Source organism: Salmo salar, chromosome 19 (genome assembly GCF_965601325.2).
Source record: "Salmo salar chromosome 19, fSalSal1, whole genome shotgun sequence".
Taxonomy (NCBI): Eukaryota; Metazoa; Chordata; class Actinopteri; order Salmoniformes; family Salmonidae; genus Salmo; species Salmo salar.
The window spans coordinates 11,314,535-11,335,804 of record NC_138309.1 but is presented as its reverse complement, the minus strand read 5'-3'; the positions used below and the strand labels follow the sequence as shown (position 1 = coordinate 11,335,804).

General features: G+C 44.4%; 1 protein-coding gene across 7 annotated transcripts; it reads left to right on the top strand.

Moving 5' to 3' along the window:
- Positions 1–1,331: 1,331 nt before the first annotated feature.
- LOC106578445 (uncharacterized) lies at positions 1,332–20,157 on the top strand. 7 transcript variants are annotated; one of them, XM_082965603.1, is made up of 5 exons: positions 1,332–1,641; positions 4,984–5,099; positions 7,163–7,337; positions 13,175–13,217; positions 13,949–20,157. In XM_082965603.1, the coding sequence occupies exons 1-5, from the start codon at positions 1,511–1,513 to the stop codon at positions 18,791–18,793; spliced, it is 5,310 nt and encodes a 1,769-aa protein (XP_082821729.1). In that variant the 5' UTR covers positions 1,332–1,510; the 3' UTR covers positions 18,794–20,157. The 7 variants fall into 7 exon arrangements, with proteins under 7 accessions (XP_082821729.1, XP_082821730.1, XP_082821731.1 ...); XM_082965605.1 differs by having other exon boundaries at positions 1,336–1,738; XM_082965606.1 differs by lacking the exon at positions 7,163–7,337 and having other exon boundaries at positions 1,336–1,738.
- Positions 20,158–21,270: the final 1,113 nt, after the last annotated feature.

Genomic DNA, 21,270 nt, shown 5'->3' with positions numbered 1-21,270 from the left:
ATTATCCAGGGCCTGAATCTGTCTCAGCCTGTTTACTAACAAATTCAGCCCCAGAGTGATTGTCCCCTCCCTGATTATCCTTTGTGATTACTTTTTTTGGGAGACCATATAAAACTCAATTATGTTAACTACAAGACGTGCCCTGAATGGCTCTCCCTCAATGTAGCCACTTTAAAAAAATCAATTCTTGGATATGAATTGGCCCCGTTTGAATCCCTCGTGGAGATAATGTATTTGTAAAGGCCTGACGGCAATTTATGGTTCAGGTGACAAGAGGCTTATGAAGTATGTAAAGCCTAGCTGTCTCAGTCTGACAACTACACCTCACTCACACACACACAACACCACCTCTTCATTCCAAATACGTTTGTGTCATCAGCCACAACAGAACTCTAATTTCTTTATTTCTGTCTAACTCTCTCCATCTCTTCCTTTTTGCCTCCATCATTGATTAACATTGATGTTTAGTATAGTGCCTTGGATTATATGCATTTGTAGTGTAGGAGCATGTGGTGACTGGGTGTCAACGAAAGTCTCAATGTGCATGTAATTGTGTCTACCTCTCTGTACCAGTGTGTGTGTGAATGTTTCTCATTGGGGGTTAATAAGGGGATAATTAATGGCTTCCAACGAATGACACACAAAAATTATTATCCTCCTCGCATCACCAACCTCCAGAGTCATCCTGAACAACAGCAGAGGCACCGCCACACACATCCTGATTAATATAGATTTTTTTAACTTAAATCGAACCGTGTGCAAGATGTAAAAATGCAAAAGCCTCATTGAATCAGCCCTGTGTGGCTGCGTCCTCTAGTGTCTATTCAGTCACATTACAGAGCGTGAGAGAGATCTATTTTCTATCAACTTACTTTGGCAGTGTAAACATGTTTCCCCTGCCAATAAAGCCATTTAAATTGAATTAAATTCAGAGCGTGCGGCGGCGTTATGTCTCCTGTTCTAAATGTGAAATTCATTCCAGATTACCTATTATTTACTCAGCGCCAGACTGTAACCTATTTAAAGACTAAATCATTCAAATCAGCAAGTGTAGAAGTTAGACCCGTCTACTTTAGGAACACGTTTAGAGCTCGATGTTTTGTATTGCCTATAAGGCCAAACGCAAAATCTTACTGAATGTCGGTTTGGTTAGAAGTATGTGTACATTCAGCAAGGAAATGACCCCCACCTTATCTAGGTAGTAACCTTATCTAATCGATTCCCTAACGGTCTGTTGTTTAGAGAAAGCGAAACTTCTTCGCCGCACCTGTCCTGTCTATTTCGCATGCACAAAGGTGACCTTGTGTCACACCCAAGGGAGGGAGAGGCGGGAGAGAGGAAACCCATTTCACGCGGAGAATGCCAGTAATGGCGGATCAGCCTCAGGAATGGCGATGTACGATGTACTTAAATTCCTTTCTGCCTTTTCACCGGCGGTGTTTTAAGCCTCCCTCCCGCCTCAATTGGTTAACGGAGGGTAACCAAACGGGAGCAGACAGGTAGACTGATAATGTCAACACATGACGAGGCGAAGGTAGATCTCAGATTTCAAGGTGGAGAGAAGGAGAGAGAGGAAGAGACAGAGGCGCCAAAGGTTCCTGTCCAGAGAGACGCAAAGTGGAAGAGGACGAAAAAGACAGAGTAAATGTCTTGATTCATTTAAAACTTAGTTGTAATTGCTTCTTTGCTAATGATAGGCTACGGGATTGTGAAGTCTATAAATTTGCAGCAATTTAAGGTCAGTAGGCTGATATCATTCGATATAATTTGGACATGTTTGGTTTTACATTTTTGGGGGTTTTATCTTCTATCCTTCTTGTTCAGCCTAGGCCCACTTGCGTTTGAACTTGTATTTTACGCAAGATACGAACTTTCGAGGTGTTTCATGTAACAGTCGGATAGTTAAACTCTGGTTCATCTGTAAGGGACTAGTTTGCACATGCATGCTCCCTGACATTTTAAAGTAACTGTCCAGTGTTTCCGATTTCTATGAAATATAATCTATAATTATTTAAAATATGAGTGACATAATTTTCCTCCAAGTCTTTGCCTGCCCTTGAACGGTCTATGTATATAGAACAGTTTTCTTGTTCGCTTGCCAATATGTTCTTTCAACTTGCCGAAGACCAGCTGTGCAGCCAACCCTACCAAATGGCCCAAAGTAGCCTATGGCAATATCTATACCTACTTGGTGGAATCTTCAAGTTTACACAGGCAATACACATAGCTAGTTAGAACTGGTCCTTGGGCAGTTGATGAAACTTATTTGGGTGGTCTTTTCTCCTACTATTGTTCAAACATAACAGTACGCAACCACATTTATTCACGTTAGATATAAAAGCAGGGTTAGCTAACATTAGCTAGCTGAAGAAAGTATATTGGAAACAGCTCTTTGGCTGATAATCGTGAATGACCATCGCATGATATGTAAATCTATTCATGCGAACATTTTTACGTGTAGAGTCAGTGTTTTTAGGTATGATGTAGTTGTTGATTTAAGACGGCATGGAAGTATGTTAAAAATGACCAACAAAGCATATCCAAAATGTTTGTAGAATGATAAAAATAAATACAGCCGGTGTCGGGTTATGAGTAAAGTAAGTAATTGAACATAGGAGTAACGGTACCCTACGGTTGTACCCTACTGGGGGCTTGGTCACGTTAAACCATGTCTCGCTGTGTGTGTGTGTATCTATGCGAGTAGACTGCTGATTTGCCAGCTCAGTCAATTTCACCTTTATTTAATGAGCCAACATTTTTGAAACAGTCTGTTTGAGGTGGGTTTTTTGTTTTGGCCACAAATACGAATATAGGACTATTCAACAACATTATCTGGGTATGAGTTAAGAGTAACTTTTAAAAGTGAGTTTTTCACTAGACAGTTACTTTAAAGGTCACCTAGGAAACATAGTTGTGCTGGCATTTGTATAGAACCATAGGCCTCCATGCATGTTCAGAATTGTTCCTTTGCCAATTAAGTCAACTTTCTTAATCCCATATCAATCCCTCTACAAAAGGTAAACAAATCTGTGCTATAAAGCATTGCCTGTACTGTGCAAGTATTCAGTTGGGGTGGGACTGGCAGATGGTTGTGACATTACCAATGTTTGCTGTGAGGTCATAGGCTAACCTAGGCGAAATTGACACGGGGATGGGGGGGACATGTCATCGTCCACGCCCCTCCCCCCAATATTCAGAACAGTTCAATTCGTCCCCCCAGTCATTTATTTGTGTTTCCATATCATCCTCTGAGGAAATAGCAATAGCAACTTCCACTTATCCTTCCACTTAGTCGTGTGTAGAATTGCAGGAAATCGGTTTTAAAATGTCTGACCCCCGTCTACTATTCGTCCCCACAAGTATCTACACCACAATTTCGCCCGTGACCTATTGAAAAGCCAAATCCCCTTGAAGGCTTAAATCCTCCTTTAACTTGTCTCTTCCCCTTCATCTACACTTAGCAAGTGACATCAATAAGTGATCATAGCTTTCATCTGGTCGATCTATGTCATGGAAAGACCAGGTGTTCCTAATGTTTGTACACTCAGTGTACATCTGTGAAGATCAAAATGGACAGCCATTTATATAGCTTCACAATAAGCTTACAGAAAGGTTGATTTATGCAAACCATTTTGAACATCTTATGACAGGATTATGACCTTTCATGTAGATATTATCTTGCATGTCGTGCTGGGCATGTTAGACATTTTGAAGAAAATAAGCCTTGAAGCACATGCATGCTGCTGTGGAGAGCAGAGTGGTTTGACCAACTTTTTTTATTTACTCAGAACGGATGTGAAGCTTTCCTTTAGGATAGATGTTTGCTTTGGCTTGAGGTGCTCGGTGCTGTAAGCATTCCAGTTTAGTTTGATCATAGTTTGGAAGATTTAGGCCAACGCCGGCAGCAACCAACAACAGTGTGGTGTTTCTGTGAATAGAGCATGTTCACCTGTTTTTCCTTGTTGACATCAATGCGCTCATGGTCTGTGGGAGAAAGAAAGAGTAAAAACAGTGACTGAATCTGCCCTGCAGTCTGTTGAATTTGGCATTCATCTGTAGTTAAAGGAATGATTACCACAGGAGAGCTCTACTTATAGCATGTCCTGCCACGTTGTCCTGTTATGATGCAGAGCTTAAAGCCTTACAGCCAACAAGTATTTTCTAAAGGAAAGGTGTAGCAGCTTGTGTAATGGCTTGTTTCACCCACAGTATAGGGCCATGCCTCTGTATTGGGAGGGAGAAAAGGGAGGGAGAAAGAAAATGAAAGAAACAGAAGACGGACAGATTGCGAGTTAGTCAGACAGACAGACAAAGAGGCACACTGAGACAGAGAATCCTCATGTGACTTCCATGCCAAAGACAGCCAGAGGCTTTAAACTGTAGTCGCAGTTGATTTGAACTTGGCCCGTGCTGGTAGCTGCCAGCCAGCCCAGAACAGGACAACACAGTGTAGTGGAGATGGTAATCACTGCATCTCCCTGAGGTATAGTACTCTCTGATTACTTTGGTATCTTTCCCAGTGACCAGAATATGTTTAGAATCAGGGTGAATAATCAGCTCTTTAGTGGGATTATACTGACTGGTTGTGATTGGTTACATTAGTCTGTGCAGAGACAGAGATCATCAGATAGATGTGTGTCAGATAGTTGCTCTGTAACATAATGGGCATATTTATGTTAGATTGTTATCAGGTCTCTGTCTGTATTGGTGTTTTAGCTGGTATATCAGTCAGCAGTGTGTGGCTGCCTGTGGGGTGTTGAGTGGCGGGAGCGGATCGTTCTAAAATAAACCAAATGATTTTATATGTCAAGGAAAGGCTGATGGACAGATAATGTGAGTGTTAGAATCACAGTCACTCACCTGCTGCTATTGCCTATGACCGATTGGACCTTGTCTTTATGGTCTAGTTCCATATTATTGGACTTAGGTTCTGGTCATGCCTGATCTGGTTTCCATGGATACTTAGGTGTGTTGTTCCCCCAGGAGACCCCAGCATGTGAGGTGGTCCCAGGAGAAGAATCATCATGGAAACGAAGTGGAAACTGACCAGTGCACTCAGACACCACTCAGTGCCAACAGTGGCGGGATAGAACAGACAGGTGAGACAACTCGCACACCTTAGAGACACAGGTGACTAGTGCTGAGCAATTATCGGTTCAATTACTTGAATTCCATTTCGTTTTTTTGTGAGCCCAGAGAAATCAAATCATTCACGAGAGATTTGAGAAATGAAGTCAAGAACTATGCAGGCTGAAGGGAGTTGTAGTTTTCATTAAGTAAACTCAACCTACGTCAGCACAGAAACATGGTCATTATATACAATGACAGATCAGAGAGGAAGAGGCGAAGCGAGAGGTTTCACTCTCGCCGAAATCGGTCCAAAAATAAGCCCAATGCGTTTCTATGGGCTTATTTGGAACCTAAGCTTGTCGACTGCCTTCCCGCCTTTGGAACAACGACTCCCGTTGTTAGGGAATAGACATGAGCATCTTGTCATTGTGTACAGATCTCTGGACCGATACACTTTTATGCCTGCTACATTAGGTTAGATACACACAGACCGCATAAGAGAACAATGTTCACAACGACAAGGGGTACAGAGACCTTTTGTCTGCTTTGAAGAACGAGTAAAAACGATTTTGTCAGACCACTCTGCAGTATACTTAGACAGGCTAGCTAAATAAGATGACTAAAGACAGTACGGTATGGGGAGCACATTTATTTTTATTGATTTATTTCACCTTTATTTAACCAGGTAGGCTAGTTGAGAACAAGTTCTCATTTGCAACTGCGACCTGGCCAAGATAAAGCATAGCAATTCGACACATACAACAACACAGAGTTACACATGGAATAAACAAAACATACAGTCAATAATACAGTAGAACAAAATAAAACAAAAAGTCTATATACAGTGAGTGCAAATGAGGTAAGTTAAGGCAATAAATAGGCCATGGTGGCGAAGTAATTACAATATAGCAACTAAACACTGGAATGGTAGATGTGCAGAAGATGAATGTGCAAGTAGAGATACTGGGGTGCAAAGGAGCAAGATAAATAAATAAATAAATACAGTATGGGGATGAGGTAGGTAGATAGATGGGCTGTTTACAGATGGGCTATGTACAGGTGCAGTGATCTGTGAGCTGCTCTGACAGCTGGTGCTTAAAGCTAGTGAGGGAGATATGAGTCTCCAGCTTCAGAGATTTTTGCAGCTCGTTCGCGTCATTGGTAGCAGAGAACTGGAAGGAAAGATGACCAAAGGAGGAATTGGCTTTGGGGGTGACCAGTGAGATTTACCTGCTGGAGCACATGCTACGAGTGGGTGCTGCTATGGTGACCAGCGAGCTGAGATAAGGCGGGGCTTTACCTAGCAGAGACTTGTAGATAACCTGTAGCCAGTGGGTTTGGCAACGAGTATGAAGCGAGGGCCAACCAACGAGAGCGTACAGGTCGCAATGGTGGGTAGTGTATGGGGCTTTGGTGACAAAACAGATGGCACTGTGATAGACTGCATCCAATTTGTTGAGTAGAGTGTTTGAGGCTATTTTATAGATGACATCACCGAAGTCGAGGATCGGTAGGATGGTCAGTTTTACGAGGGTATGTTTGGCAGCATGAGTGAAGGATGCTTTGTTGCGATATAGGAAGCCGATTCTAGATTTAACTTTGGATAACATAACGTTAGATGGCCTGGCTGGCTGACTGCTACTGATGAGATTACTTTAAGGAATGAAAAATAATAGTCATCAAATAAAAGCTAAGTAGTATACACAACTGAAATATTTATTATTTCATAGTAATTTCCTCTTTTTCTATGGATGTCTACCCAATGTGGACCAGACATAGACAATGGAATAAGTTAATGTTTTGGCAATTGAATGTTCACTATTTTTGGCTTTAAAAAGTCATTATTTCATGTTTAAAAAAATATATAAAAAAATCGAAAAGCGTTATTTGTTTTTTAATAATCAAAACGAAACGAACCAACCTCAAAAAGCACTAATCGCTCAGCCCTACAGGGGACACAACTGAGGGAATTTACAGCAGTGTGCAGTGATTTACCTGTCTGCTACAGATCCACATGGACTGTTATATCAGTACCTATTACAGGTCTAGTTATAAACTCTACTCTAATACCATATGGGATGTTTGTGACCAGAGCTAACTTTGAGGACCAGGGAGGAGAGTCACGGCCAACCTGCAGTTCTGAACAAGAACCCCAACCAGACCTGGTTTACATCCTCCCTTTCCTTCAGACTCTCCTCTCAACACAGCAAGAAACACGACCTGGAAAAACTAGAGTCCACAGCTCAGAGGGAACACTGTCTACACAGGTGAGACAGAGCATTTTTAAAGCTAGAGTGTATAGCCTTCGTTATGGGATTTTGCATTATACAGTGATGTATTTTATTTTATTGGCCTTCTCTTAGACACTCTCCTTCTGTTACCATCTATGTATGTGTACAGATAGATTTGCACCAACACGGCTCCATAAATCAATGATATGAAAGTAAACGGGTTTAACCAAGGTTAATTAGTTCCTTGGACTGCTGTACTGAGGAAATACTTCAGATTGATTTCTTGTGTGTGTGTGTGTGTGTGTGTGTGTGTGTGTGTGTGTGTGTGTGTGTGTGTGTGTGTGTGTGTGTGTGTGTGTGTGTGTGTGTGTGTGTGTGTGTGTGTGTGTGTGTGTGTGTGTGTGTGTGTGCGTGCGTGCGTGCGTGCGTGCGTGCGTGCGTGCGTGCGTGCGTGCGTGCGTGCGTGCGTGCGTAATATATGTCAGAGATGAATGCAACTCTTATCAGTACGAGTCATTTGTCAAACACTGGCCCTTAGTAACAGCCGACCTTTACCTGGCTGTATTGTCACCTATCCATGTCAGCCCTTTAGACTGAGGCCACACACCTCTCACCATCAACTTATATGGCCCTGTGGCCCTGTGTTTGTGTGTGATGTCTTTATTACAAGTGTGATTTTAAGGCATTCAGTTATTACTCTGTTCCGCTATTGCTAACGTAGCCAGGCAACACCGCTGGAAGTAGTTTGGGGGGGTGCTGTGACGTTTTCGACGCAGAAAGAAAAACATTGCCTCTGCTGAAGATATCTATATGTGGTTTGCTAAAACAGGACTAGTAAAGGCCCAGTTTCCTAACTAAATGTATGTTGTAGTTGAGTGTTTACCAGCATTTGTAACTTGAGTCTGATAATTATCTGCACCAAACAGTTCATCTGAAAGTACTGTTGGAATATAAAAATAGTTGCTTGATATGTCTCCCAGTTCCGTGAAATACTTTGCAAATGCAACTTATTTCTATGTGAACTGAAATGGTCTATTCATTCCTTTTCAGTAGACACTCTTACCCAGAGCAACTTACAGTAGGGAGTGCATACATTTTCATAGTTTTTCATACTGGTCCCCCGTGGGAATCAAACCCACAACCCTAGCATTGCAAGGGCCATGCTCTACCAACTCAGCCAGATCATCACATCACATCATCACAAACCACTTGATGTCTCAATGTACTCAATTACTCTACTGTACATTGTTTTTCTTCATGGTGATGGTCTAGTTACAAACCTAGATGACCAGCTTGTGTACAATACAGTAATGTACATTTAAGTGGTTTGTAACGATGGTAAATTAATACTGCACAAAAAGGGGTTGTTTTCCATGTTATTTGATCAGTAAAAACAATTAATTTCATATGGATGTTTTGTGTCTTTGCCCATAACTTTGCACCTTTTTGATGTAAACATTTGAGGACAGGATTTAGTTATTTCTGAATTCCATTAGAATGACAATTGCAGAGAAAGGGACAGGGCAACAATTCTTACAATCCCAAGTATTGAATCTTGCAAAAGACTCTTCTTAATTATACAACTTTTTTTTGCTGGTAAAAAATGTTTTGCCCGTGCTACAGGCGTCTATCAGTCTGCTAATACAAGTAAAGGCCCAGTGCGCTACTTTTTATGAAAATGTTTTAAATATTCAATATTTTTGAAATTAAAATATATTTATTTATAATTCAGATTTGAGGGGGTTATGGGTATATTGTTGGATCTGCTCCCATTGCTCAACACTCAACACGCCCAGGCAGCCACACCCTGCTGACTGATATACCAGCTAAAACACCAATACAGACAGAGACCTGATAACAATCTAACATAAATATGCCCATAACCCCCACAATACTGTTACGCCCCTACTTCCCGCGGCTATGAGCCCAGGTAAACATAAATCATGAAAAAGGGAGAGCTGGAGGATAGACAAGAAGGGGAGAATGAGCAATGGAGGTCAAGAGAGAAGATGGAATGTAGTTGATCCTGTGGATCAGGGTGAATGAAAAACGTGTGACACCTGTAATCTTTACAAAACATTAACACCCAGGAGGTGTGTCTGCATGCTTGTGTGTCTTACATATTATGGTATAAAGTGCATTCGGAAAGTATTCAGACCCCTTGACTTTTTCCACATTTTGTTACGTTACAGCATTATTCTAAACTGGATTCAATAGTTTTTTGCCCCTCATCAATCTACCCACAATACCCCATAATTACAAAGCAGAAATTTGTAATTTTTTGTTTTATTTTGCAAATGTATTAAAATTAAAAACACAACATTTACATAAGTATACAGACCCTTTTACTCAGTACTTTGTTGAAGCACCTTTGGCAGCAATTATAGCCTTGAGTCTTCTTGGGTATGACACTACAAGCTTGGCATGCCTGTATTTAGGGAGTTTCTCCCATTCTTCTCTGCAGATCCTCTCAAGCTCTGTCAGGTTGGATGGAGAGCGTCGCTGCTCAGATATTTTCAGGTCTCTCAGGAGATCAAATCAAATTTTGTCACATGCTCCGAATACAACAGGTGTAGACCTTACAGTGAAATGCTTACTTACACGCCCTTAACCAACAATGCAGTTCAAGAAATAGAGCTAAGAAAATATGGTTAATTGAGGTAGTTTGTACATGTAGTTAGGGGTAAAGTGATAATGCATAGATAATAAACAATGAGTAGCAGCAGTGTAAAATCAAAGGGGGGGGGTCAATGTAAATAGTCCGGGTGGCCATTTGATTAACTGTTCGGCAGTCTGTTGGCTTGGGGGTAGAAGCTGTTCAGGAGCCTTTTGGACCTAGACATGGTGCTCCGGTACTGCTTGCTGTGCGGTAGCAGAGTGAACGTCTATGACTTGGGTGACTGGAGCCTTTAACCATTTTTGGGGCCTTCCTCTGATACCACCTAGTATATAGGTCCTGGATGGCAGGAAACTTGGCCCCAGTGATGTACTGGGCCGTACGCACTAGTCCACATTCATTTCCTGTGTCTTGCTCACGTTGAGGGAGAGGTAGTTGCCCTGGCACCACACTGTCGTGCATGGCCATGCAGTCGTGGTTGAACAGGGAGTACAGGAGGGGATTAAGCACGCACCCCTGAGGGGCTCCCGTGTTGAGAATCAGCGTGGCAGAGGTGTTGTTGCCTACCCTTACCACCTGGGGCCGGCCTGTCAGGAAGTCTAGGATCCAGTTGCAGAGGAAGGTGTTTAGTCCCAGGGTCCTTAGCTAAGTGATGAGCTTTGTGGGCACTATGGTGTTGAACACTGAGCTGTAGTCAATAAACAGCATTCTCACATAGGTGTTCCTTTTGTTCAGGTGGGAAAGGGCAGTGTGGAGTGGGACTGAGATTGCGTCATCTGTCGATCTGTTGGAGCGGTATGCGAATTGGAGTGGGTCAAAGGTATCCTGGAGGATGCTGTTGATGTGAGCCATGACCAGCCTTTCAAAGCACTTCATGGCTACCGACATGAGTGCTAAGGGACGGTAGTCATTTAGGCAGGTTACCTTCGCTTTCTTGGGCACAGGGACTATGGTGGTCTGCTTTAAACGTAGGTATTAGAGAGGTCAGGGAGAGGTTGAAAAATGTCAGTGAAGACACTTGCCAGTTGGTCCGCACATGCTCTGAGTACACGTCCTTGTAATCCGTCTGGCCCCGCGGCCTTGTGAATGTTGACCTGTTTAAAGGTCTTGCTCACATTGGCTACGGAGAGCGGCATCACACAGTCGTCCGGAACAGCTGGTGCTCTCATGCATGCTTCAGTGTTGCTTGCCTCAACGCAAGCATAAAAGGCATTTATCTTGTCTGGTAGGCTTGCATCACTGGGCAGCTTGCGGCTGGGTTTCCCATTGTAGTCCGTAATAGTTTGCAAGCCCTGCCACATCCGATGAGCATCAGAGCCAGTGTAGTGAGATTCATTTCAATCTTAGTCCTGTATTGATGCATTGCCTGTTTGATGGTTTGTCTGAGGGCATAGCAGGATTTCTTATAAGCGTCCGGCTTAGTGTCCCGCTCCTTGAAAGCGGCAGCTCTAGCCTTAAGCTCGGTGTGGATGTTGTCTGTAATTCATGGCCTCTGGTTGGGATATGTGCGCATGGTCACTGTGAGGACGGCATCGTCAATGCACTTATTGATGAAGCCGGTGACTGAGGTGGTATACTACTTACTCAATGCCATTGGATGAATCCCGGAACATATTCCAGTCTGTGCTAACAAAACACTCCTGTAGCGTAGCATCCGCATCATCTGACCACTTCCATATTGAGTGAGGCACTGGTACTTCCTGCTTTAGTTTTTGCTTCTAAGCAAGAATCAGGAGGATATAATTATGGTCACATTTGTCAAATGGAGGGCGAGGGAGAGCTTTGTATGCGTCTCTGTGTGTGAAGTAAATGTAAAAAAAAAAAAAAAAAGTGAATGCTAATTTCTACCAGGTAAAAATGATTTCAATGATTTCAAGTCCCCGGCCACTAGGAGTGCCGCTTCTGGATGAGCATTTTCTTGTTTGCTTATGGCCTTATACAGCTTGTTGAGTGCGGTCTTAGTACCAGCATCGGTTTGTGGTGGTAAAAGACGGCTACGAAAAATATAGATGAAAACTCTCTTGGTAGATAGTGTGGTCTACAGCTTATCATGAGGCACTCTACCTCAGGCATTCAAACGGGTTCAAGTCCGAGCTCTGGCTGCACCACTTAAGGACTTTGGCTGGGCCACTCCTGCGTTGTCTTGTCTGTGTGCTTAGGGTCGTTGTCTGTGGGAAGGTGAACGTTCTCCCCAGTCTGAGAACCTGCTCCAGAGTGCTCAGGACTTCATCAAGGATTTCTCTGTACTTTGTGCCGTTCATCTTCCCCTCAATCCTGACTAGTCTCCCAGTCCCTTCCGCTGAAAGACATCCCCACAGCATGATGCTGTCACCACCATGCTTCACCGTAGGGAGGATGCCAGGTTTCCTCCAGACGTGACGCTTGGCATTCAAGCCAAAGAATTCAACCTTGGTTTCATCAGACCAGAAAACTTGGTTTCTCATGGTCTGAGTCCTTTAGGTGCCTTTTGGCAAACTCCAAGCGGGCTGTCATGTGCCTTTTACTGAGGAGTGGCATCCGTCTGGCTACACTACCATAAAGGCCTGATTGGTGGAGTGCTGCAGAGATGGTTGCCCTTCCGGAAGGTTCTCCCATCTCCACAGAGGAACTCTGAAGCTCTGTCCAAGGCCCTTTTCCCCCGATTGCTCAGTTTGGCCGGGTGGCCAGTTGTAGGATGAGTCTTGGTGGTTCCAAACTTCTTCCATTTAAGAATGATGGAGGCCACTGTTGTTTGGGACTTTCAATGATGCAGACATTTTTTGGTACCCTTCCCCAGATCTGTGCCTCGACACAATCCTGTCTCTGAGCTCTACGGACAATTCCTTCGACCTCATGGCTTGGTTTTTTCTCTGACATGCACTGTCAACTGTGGAGCCTTTCCAAATCATGTCCAATCAATTGAATTTACCACAGATGGACTCCAATCAAGTGTAGAAACATCTCAAGGATGATCAATGGAAACAGGATGCACCTGAGCTCAATTTTGAGTCTCATAGCAACGGGTCTGAATACATATGTAAATAAGGTATCTTTATTTTATTTTTAATAAATTTGCTTACATTTCAAAACTGTTTTCACTTTGTCATTATGGGGTATTGTGTGTAAATTGTTTCCTCAATCTAATTGAATCAATTTGAGAATAAGGCTGTAACGTAACAACATGTGGAAAAAATCAAGGGGTCTGATTAGTTTCTGAATGCACTGTATAACCATTAACATTCATTGTAATGATGTGTTATAATGTTTTTCTCTGCAGTTCTCAGGGACCTGTAAGGAACACACCTATAGCTCAAGCACAGGTAAACATAAAGCATTGCCATTTAGTGGCAACATTATTAATGACACTTTACTTAATAACACAATAGACATGTTATTAACAGTCATTACAGTTAATGTCACCAGTTTGTGTCATTATAGTGTTTCCATTAGCCAACATCAACTGTCATGACTGCTAATGGCATCTGCTATATTAACAGCGCCATGGAGGCCATATTATGAATGCTTCAATTAAATCGTTGGCACATAATCAATGTCAGTTTGAACATTGTGTAATCTGAAAACAACCAACATGAATGCCAGTTTGGGGAGGAGAAAAATGGTGTTTCTGTAGAAATCTCATGTACTTGGAAATAACCTGTTTGTCCAGACTAATTACTTTAATAACATTTTCATGGGAACATGACTCCTGCAATGCTCCAGTTTCAATAAGTACACTATTTGGATTTCCATGTCAGATTAAATGTGTTGTCACACACAAATACTCTACCACTCAGCCTACATAGCTTTGGGAGGTGTGGAGTGACAAGTCACAGTGTTGACATATGAAAACCATTACATGCTGCAGTTTGATCTAAGGCAATAGATTTCACATTTCTGACGTTGCATAACTTTTGGACTAAAAGCAAAATAGTTCAATCATAGATTCTCTTTTTCATGGAAAACCTTTGGCTTTGAGGTTAAAGCTTAACAGATATGTCTCTAATTGTTGATATCAATATAATCTGATTTGAACTTTGAACTTTCTCCTCAGGTGAAAAGAGAAGTCTCACCATCATATTATTTTATACCAGCCAATCGCCCTTCAGAGGAAGAGGAAGTGACATCACTTCCTTTTAAAGAGGAAGAGGATTCCAAGACAGCCATGTTGTCCTCCACGCTGGTGTCGGTTCTCGCCCCGCAGTGGAGTGGGAGAATACGCAGGAACAAGCGGGGCATGGCCGGTACGGACATTGGTGTGGTTGGCACGGCAACCAGTGAGTCTGGACAGGAAACCCAAGGTAGCGGACAGGAAGTGAGCAAGGGGGGTGTGCTTTTGAAGCCACAAGTCCCTCTCGAGACAGACTCTGTAGGACAACGACGACAACAACAGTTTCTGGAGACCCAGAACCAACGTGTTGGGGAGAGGGGGTTGACCCTTGGATCACAAGTCCATGAGAGGGCTTCAACACTGGGTAGCAGCAGAAGCACAGTGGGGGGCTGGTATGAGGGAAGCACCCCCAGCCTCAAACTGGACAACCCAACAAAGGCCCCAGTTTCTAAGCCTGTCTCTCTGGATGTGAGTTGGGGGAGGCTGGTCAACAGAGGGGGAGAGGGGGGAGCTGTTTCCCCTGTTACTCCCGACCTGCATGTACACAAGGGAATGCTACAGGCTAGTTGTCAAGGAGACCAGACATCATTGCTGAGTTCCAAACCAACAACCAGTAGCCTTCTTTTCTCTCTGAGAAGGCTCAACACTGTTGCGAGCTCTATCCACTCAGAAACCAATATCTCCTCTCCAACCAATGACAGAGATGGAGAGACTTCAAGTCCACACCTCTCTCCAACCACAACCAATTACAAAGCATCAGAGACAATTAGGGCACACTTTTCCTTAACCTCATCCAATGATGGAGCCAGAGAGAGGTCCAAGTTCCTCCCAAATTCAGCTTCTCCAACTTACAGGACAATAGAGAGATCAAGGCACCTCCCCTTACCAACTTCCAATCACAGAGAAGCAAATACACACAGGACACAACTATTTTCAACCTCGCCCAATTACAAAGACACAGAGGGCATACCCTTTACCAAACTTCCCCAGACTTCCAGGGCGTATCCCAACCCAACCTTCCCCAGTAAGCAGACTCTTCTGTTAAGTGGTCTAGAGAGACTTTCCCCCTCAGAGAGACCAGATGGAACCACAGTTCCCATCAGTGATACTCATCTTCCTTCCTCTCCACCGTTCCAATATGACCACCTGGATTTTCTAAGGAGCCAGTCTCTTCCCAGAGGAACCACCCTGAGATCTACTAGCTGGAGAAAGCACATTACTCTGGAGGACAGTGTGTCTAATCCCAGTTCCCCCCTCAGTCCCACTACCACTATCAACAACAACAACAACACATCCAGCCTCTCAAGCACTTCCAGAAATAATAACACAGGCCCCTCTAGCACCAATGATAACACTGGTGTCAATCCCCAAATCAGCATCAATAACAACAATAATTTAGTCACCCCCAACAATACCAACCTAAACCGCAATACTGTCACTGGCAAACACACAACTCAGAGCACCCTTAAAAGGACTTATGCTCAAGATATCCCAGACCAGGATTCCTATAGAATACTCAAAACTCAGGATTCCCTTAACTCGAATGACCGACAATCACAAAAGCCCTATTGTTTGTCCAATATCTCCTTCAGCTCTAACAACAGTAGCCCAGCTAGCTCGAGCACTTTGAGTTTCCCAATAAAGTCCAGCAAGCCTGATCGCTACAGTAGGCCATCTAGTTATGACACCATCTACACCCCTCTGACCGTATTTAGCCCCAAGACTTCAACCAGCTCTGAAACCAGTGACACTCAATCCTCCCTCAGTAGTCATAGAATCCTTTATAAGTCCCATTCCCCGAACCCCTCTTCCAGACAGCTCTCCTTACAAACCAGTATCGCCTCCACATCCCTCAGTAGCCACAGACCCCTCTATAGTTCCCGCTCACTCAATACCACCAGCTCTATGAGCCAAGACCCCCAAAACAGCCCAAAATCTCCACCCCCAGTCGTCAGAAGCCAGATTCCCATAGTGAGTAACACTCACACCCCCACATCCCAACTGCAGGCCCCTAAAACTGCTTACACGCCTACCACAACTCCCCAACCACTCCTACTTAAAACCGGCTACGTCCCCAGTATCCCAACCCCGACCCGCTACACCCGACCGTTGTCCCCAGCCAGCTATAGCCCCATATCCCTGAGTATCCCCACCACCCAGGCCCCCTCCACCCTTCCCCTCTCCCCACCCAGCTCGTCCCCTCTGGTGAAAAGGACGTTCATAGGCAGCCTAGACCTCTCCCCTAAGAAACACCAGCCCCAAGTGGAAGGGAGGGTAACAGCACATAGAGCGTGGCAGGAGTCACATTCACCTCAGAGACCTCTGTCCCCAACCAGACCCCTCCGTAGTGTAGGGGGTCCCGCCATCTTCTCCTCCCTGAGATCGAGCAGCCCAACCTGGGCTACGTCACCTTTGTCTCCCCCAACCCCCAGGACCACCAAACTACAAGTTTGGAGGGGAACCTCGATGCATAACTTATCCATAATATCTGATACATTGGTGAAGGAGGGAGGGCAAGCTCTCTCAGAGCGTGTTAGCGACCACACTTCAAACTTCACATTCAACCACACAGGAACCGACTCCACCGCAATAGGACCACAGAGGGAGACCGCTGCCCCTCTCTCCCTTCCAGATTTTGGGAGCTTTTCCAAGCCACGATTTAGCTCCCCGCCCTACTCCACACTCAAGTCTTCACGCCCAACACTGGGTGAGGTCACACACACACACACAAACTCACCCCAACCCCTTCTCTCACCCCCTACCTCACCCCAACACTACCCCTTCTACGGCCATCACAGGGCTAGGTCACAGGACAGTTCAAAGGTTGTTGCCTTGGAAATTGATTGGGTCAACAACAACTCCAAACAGACCAGTCAAGAAAATGTTGAGACACTTGTGTACAGGATTTCTAAAGTTGATTCCTCTGCCATATTGGACAGTATTAGGCCTGCACAGCCCTGTTTTCCTCGACACACTCCAGACAAACGAGTCGTCACAGAGATAAAGTCCAATGAACTCTGCCGTCTACCATTACAACACAGCCAGGTGATTGGAAGTCCCAGCTGTCAATCATACCAAAGCTCCAATGACAGTGGAGCATTAGACACTGAGAAGGATGTGTGTAAAAGCGAGAGTTTGCCTAAGAGTGGAGTGGCTCCATTACAAACCCAGAGCCCAAAGAAAGGCTTATTCTCACTGAGGGGTAAGAGAGACAATGTTGTTGCTACACCTGCTGCCAATCTCCCTAGAAACCCAGCGATGCCTCAGTCTGAGAAACCAAAGAACGAGTCAGAGAAGGAGCAAAAGGAAAGTAACAAAATAGACCTGGTGCTGAGTCGACTCCGGCAGACCTTCAGAGTCAAACGTCTCGATGACGAGAGGACGAAGAGAACACCCCAGCCACCTTCTGTCAGAGGAGCCAGTGACATTAGTGATGTCACTGAGAGCAGTGGTTCTAGCGATCGAGAAGAGAAGGAAAAATGGAGGGAGAATGATGGCGTTCACAAACCTTCAAACTCTTTCTGGGCTGGCAGTGAGCACACGTCAGATATGACGAAGGAAAATGTTAGACGTGAACACTCACAGTTTGAGGGTTTTAAAGACCATACAGAGGCTAGAAACAGAGACCAGCCTTGTGTTATGGACCTTCCTCAATTTGAGTCTTACAAGGACAAAAGCATCACGAAACCCAAAGACCAACCTTCTAGTAGCGAGATCAGCCCAACAAGGCGGCAGTTTGAAGCTTACAAAGAGGAGAGGATCAGTAGAGCCAGAAAGCAACCTCCTCAGAGAGACTTCAGCTCCGTTATGCGTCAACCCTGGGACCCCAGCCGCTCTGCAACCCTCCCTGCCTACAGAACCTCCTCAGGCAGCCCCAGAAACACTTTCTCTGTCTTACACTTCAGCCAGAAGGACTCTGAGAACGATAACGTGTTCCACGTTCCCAGGATTCCTCAGAGGAAGAAGACCACCTCTCTCTGTGAGCCAGGGGACAGGGAGTTTGGTTCCGGAGATCAGCGTGGCAGTGAGGGACGTCTGGCCTCCTTCTCCTCCTGTGCTGATCTCAAATATGGTCTTGAGGCTGGGCGTTCCTTCTGTGTGACTTCTGTGCTCTCTAGCCGACCTTCGGGTCCTGGACGCATCTCCTCAGGCCCTAGCGTCAGCAGTGTCAGTGACCTCACTTACCCCGCTCTGACCTTTGGAGAAGAGGTCATGACTTGGGATGACTGTAGGGTCAAAGGTGATTGGACAATACCAATGTGGGACACACACACAACCACTGGCCACAAAACCACAGGTGACAGCCAAGCTGTAAATGACTGGTCTGTCGTTAGTGACAGGACATCCAGAAATGAGCGCAAAACAATCAAAGCTAATTTTATAAATCCACACAAGGCTAGATCCAAATCTCTACCCAGAAATGTATCCTGGAGTTCAGAGTTCACCGCCCCATCTCCAACCTCCACCACCACTGGCCGCATGTGGAACCATGGCAGCCTGGAGACCTCTCACTCCCTGTGGGATACAGAGGGTCCTCCAACCCCCCCTCCGTCCCCAGCCTCCAGACGCATATCTCGCCCTCCCAGCTCCTCCTCTGCCTCCCCCACAGACAGCAGGGCATCACCGGACAGCCTGTCCCCTAGGGGGCGCCTACCCTCCAGGGGCTACGTCTCCAACCTGGCAGTCTTCGAGGAGTCCGACTCAGGCTCTGACATGGACTCTGACACAACCACAGATGATGAATACTACCTGGCAGGTGATGGCGGTGAGAAGGAGACTGAACTGTGAGAAGAAATACTGTATGGGATGCATCTCAATAGTCTAAAGTGGGTCTGTCTGTCTCCTTTTTGTCTCCTTCTATAGAAAGGATACTTACTTACACACCTATTTATGCTCACTAAAAACAGACTTGTTAAGTGGGCATAGCTCTGGGCCTCCCGAGTGGCGCAGTGGGCTAAGGCACTGCATCGCGGTGCTAGTTGTGCCACTAGAGAACCTGGTTCGAGTCCAGGCTCTGTCGCGCCTGTCCGTGACCGGGAGACCCATGAAGCGGCGCAAAATTGGCCCAGCGTGGTACGGGTTAGGGGAGGGTTTGACATGCAGGGATGTTCTTCTCCCATCGTGCACTAGTGACTCCTGTGGCGCGCCGGGTGCAGTGCACGCTGTCACAGTGTCCAGGTGTACGGTGCATCCTCCAACACATTGGTGCAGCTGGCTTCTGGGTTAAGCGGGCATTGTGTCAAGAAGCAGTGTGGCTTGGCTGGGTTGTGTTTCAGGGGACGCTTGAGTTGCAGCGATGGGACAAGACTGTAACTACCAATTGGATAAAATAAAAAGTGCATGGCTGACAGTAAAGAAGTCAACACTGTCATATCACAGGTTAAAGTCATGCTCTTATCCTGGGATCCAAAGAGCAGCTCATCATATGAACTCTACACCATATCCAAGAGCATGGCACTTTGTTTTTTTGTCATGTTGCTTGGATATATGGGCCTCTCACTTGACTTTCTCATGTCTGATATTTGTTTAGTTATCAGTGGGAAGTGTACTGTATATGCTAGGTTAAAGGTATTTCCTCATCTGCTACAGATTAAATGAACAAAGGGCTCTAGCTATGAAGCTATCCTATCCTGTTTTAATACTTCTGCAGCTGTTCTAACCATGTCCTTTATTCACAAAGCGTATCAGAGTAGGAGTGCTGGTCTAGGATCAGGTCCCCCCTGTACATATGATCATATTCATTGTGATCTGAAGCCAAAACGGATCTTAGGTGAGCACTCCTAAACTAAGACTCCTTGAGAATACGGGCCCTGTTGTGGTAGAGTCCTACACCCGGTGAGAGGTATACCTACCATACTCAGTTTGGCTGGGGTCATATTTCATTGTCAAGTGCTGCCTATCAATATGCTTTAAGCTAGCATGCTATATGATATGCAAGGTAAATATCTTTGAATGTTTTAATTCTCATGGAAATCAGTATTTTCTATTTTGGTTGTCTTGGAAGGTTTTCCTGAAATGCGTATGTGTGCATTATAAACAGATGATTGTTATTCAAATTTTGTGAATTACTTTTTGTGTAATTCAACAATTGTTTTTGGATCAAGTATATGGTAGATATATTGTGAATTAACAATAAACCAGTTCTAATTCTGTATCTGCCCCTTTGTATTATAAGTATATATATATATATCTCAAACTGTTATGCCCAACTATCATATCTAACCAAAGACTGTGTGCTGTGACATTAGTGTTTTGACTTTCCCCTTGCATACCTGAATAGTTATGCCTGCCACCAACACCACAAGAGCAGGCCTACCAAACCACATTCCAACTATACTAATGGACCTAGACTAACAATACTGAACGCAAAGCCTTATTACATACTTGCTGCTTTAAATAGTGCATGTAACGAGTGTGTGGATGGGGCTATTTAGTGGTCTTGTACTAAGACGGTGTTTCCTCTATTCCAATTACAATGCTGTAAGAATACCTCGATACAGTCGTTTGTCTGTGTGGTTAGTGGGATAGAGTGCAGCTGGTCACAGTTAACTTTGGCCATTTTCTATGATGTCACTTGGGAAGGGCCACACAGGCCTACACACCCAGAACAATGTGTACAAGCTATAATGTTTTTGTCATGCTTTAGACCTCATCGACCATCTTGGACTTCATTTGTGTTCAGTGTTTGTGTTCAAACTCTCTATTTGTGTCCGTTTCTATAGTGTTTTGCACAATAATTATTAATAGGTAATGCAATGTTATGTATACAACACAGGAGGTTGGTGGCAGCTTAGTGGGTGAGAACGGTCTCATGATAATGTCTGGAGCGGATTTATGGAATGGTATTAAATACGTAAAACACATGGTTTCCAGGTGTTTGTCATTCCATTGGCTCCGTTCCAGCCATTATTATGAGCCGTTCTCCCCTCACCAGCCTCCTGTGTTATACAATGTTATGTACAGTGCATTCGGAAAGTATTCAGACCCCTTGACTTTTTCCACATTTTGTTACATTACAGCCTTATTCTAAATTTCATAAAATAGTTTTTTCCCCTCATCAATCTAAACACAATACCCCGTATTGACAAAGCAAAAACAGGTTTTTAGAAATTTTTGCAAATGTATAAAAAAAGATATATGTAAGTATTAAGACCTATGTCTATGAGACTCAACATTTTTAAAGAGTTTTTGCTTTGGCGACAAACATGAGCATACAGTTCCTTCGGAAAGTATTCAGACGCCTTGAATTTTTCCACATTTTGTTA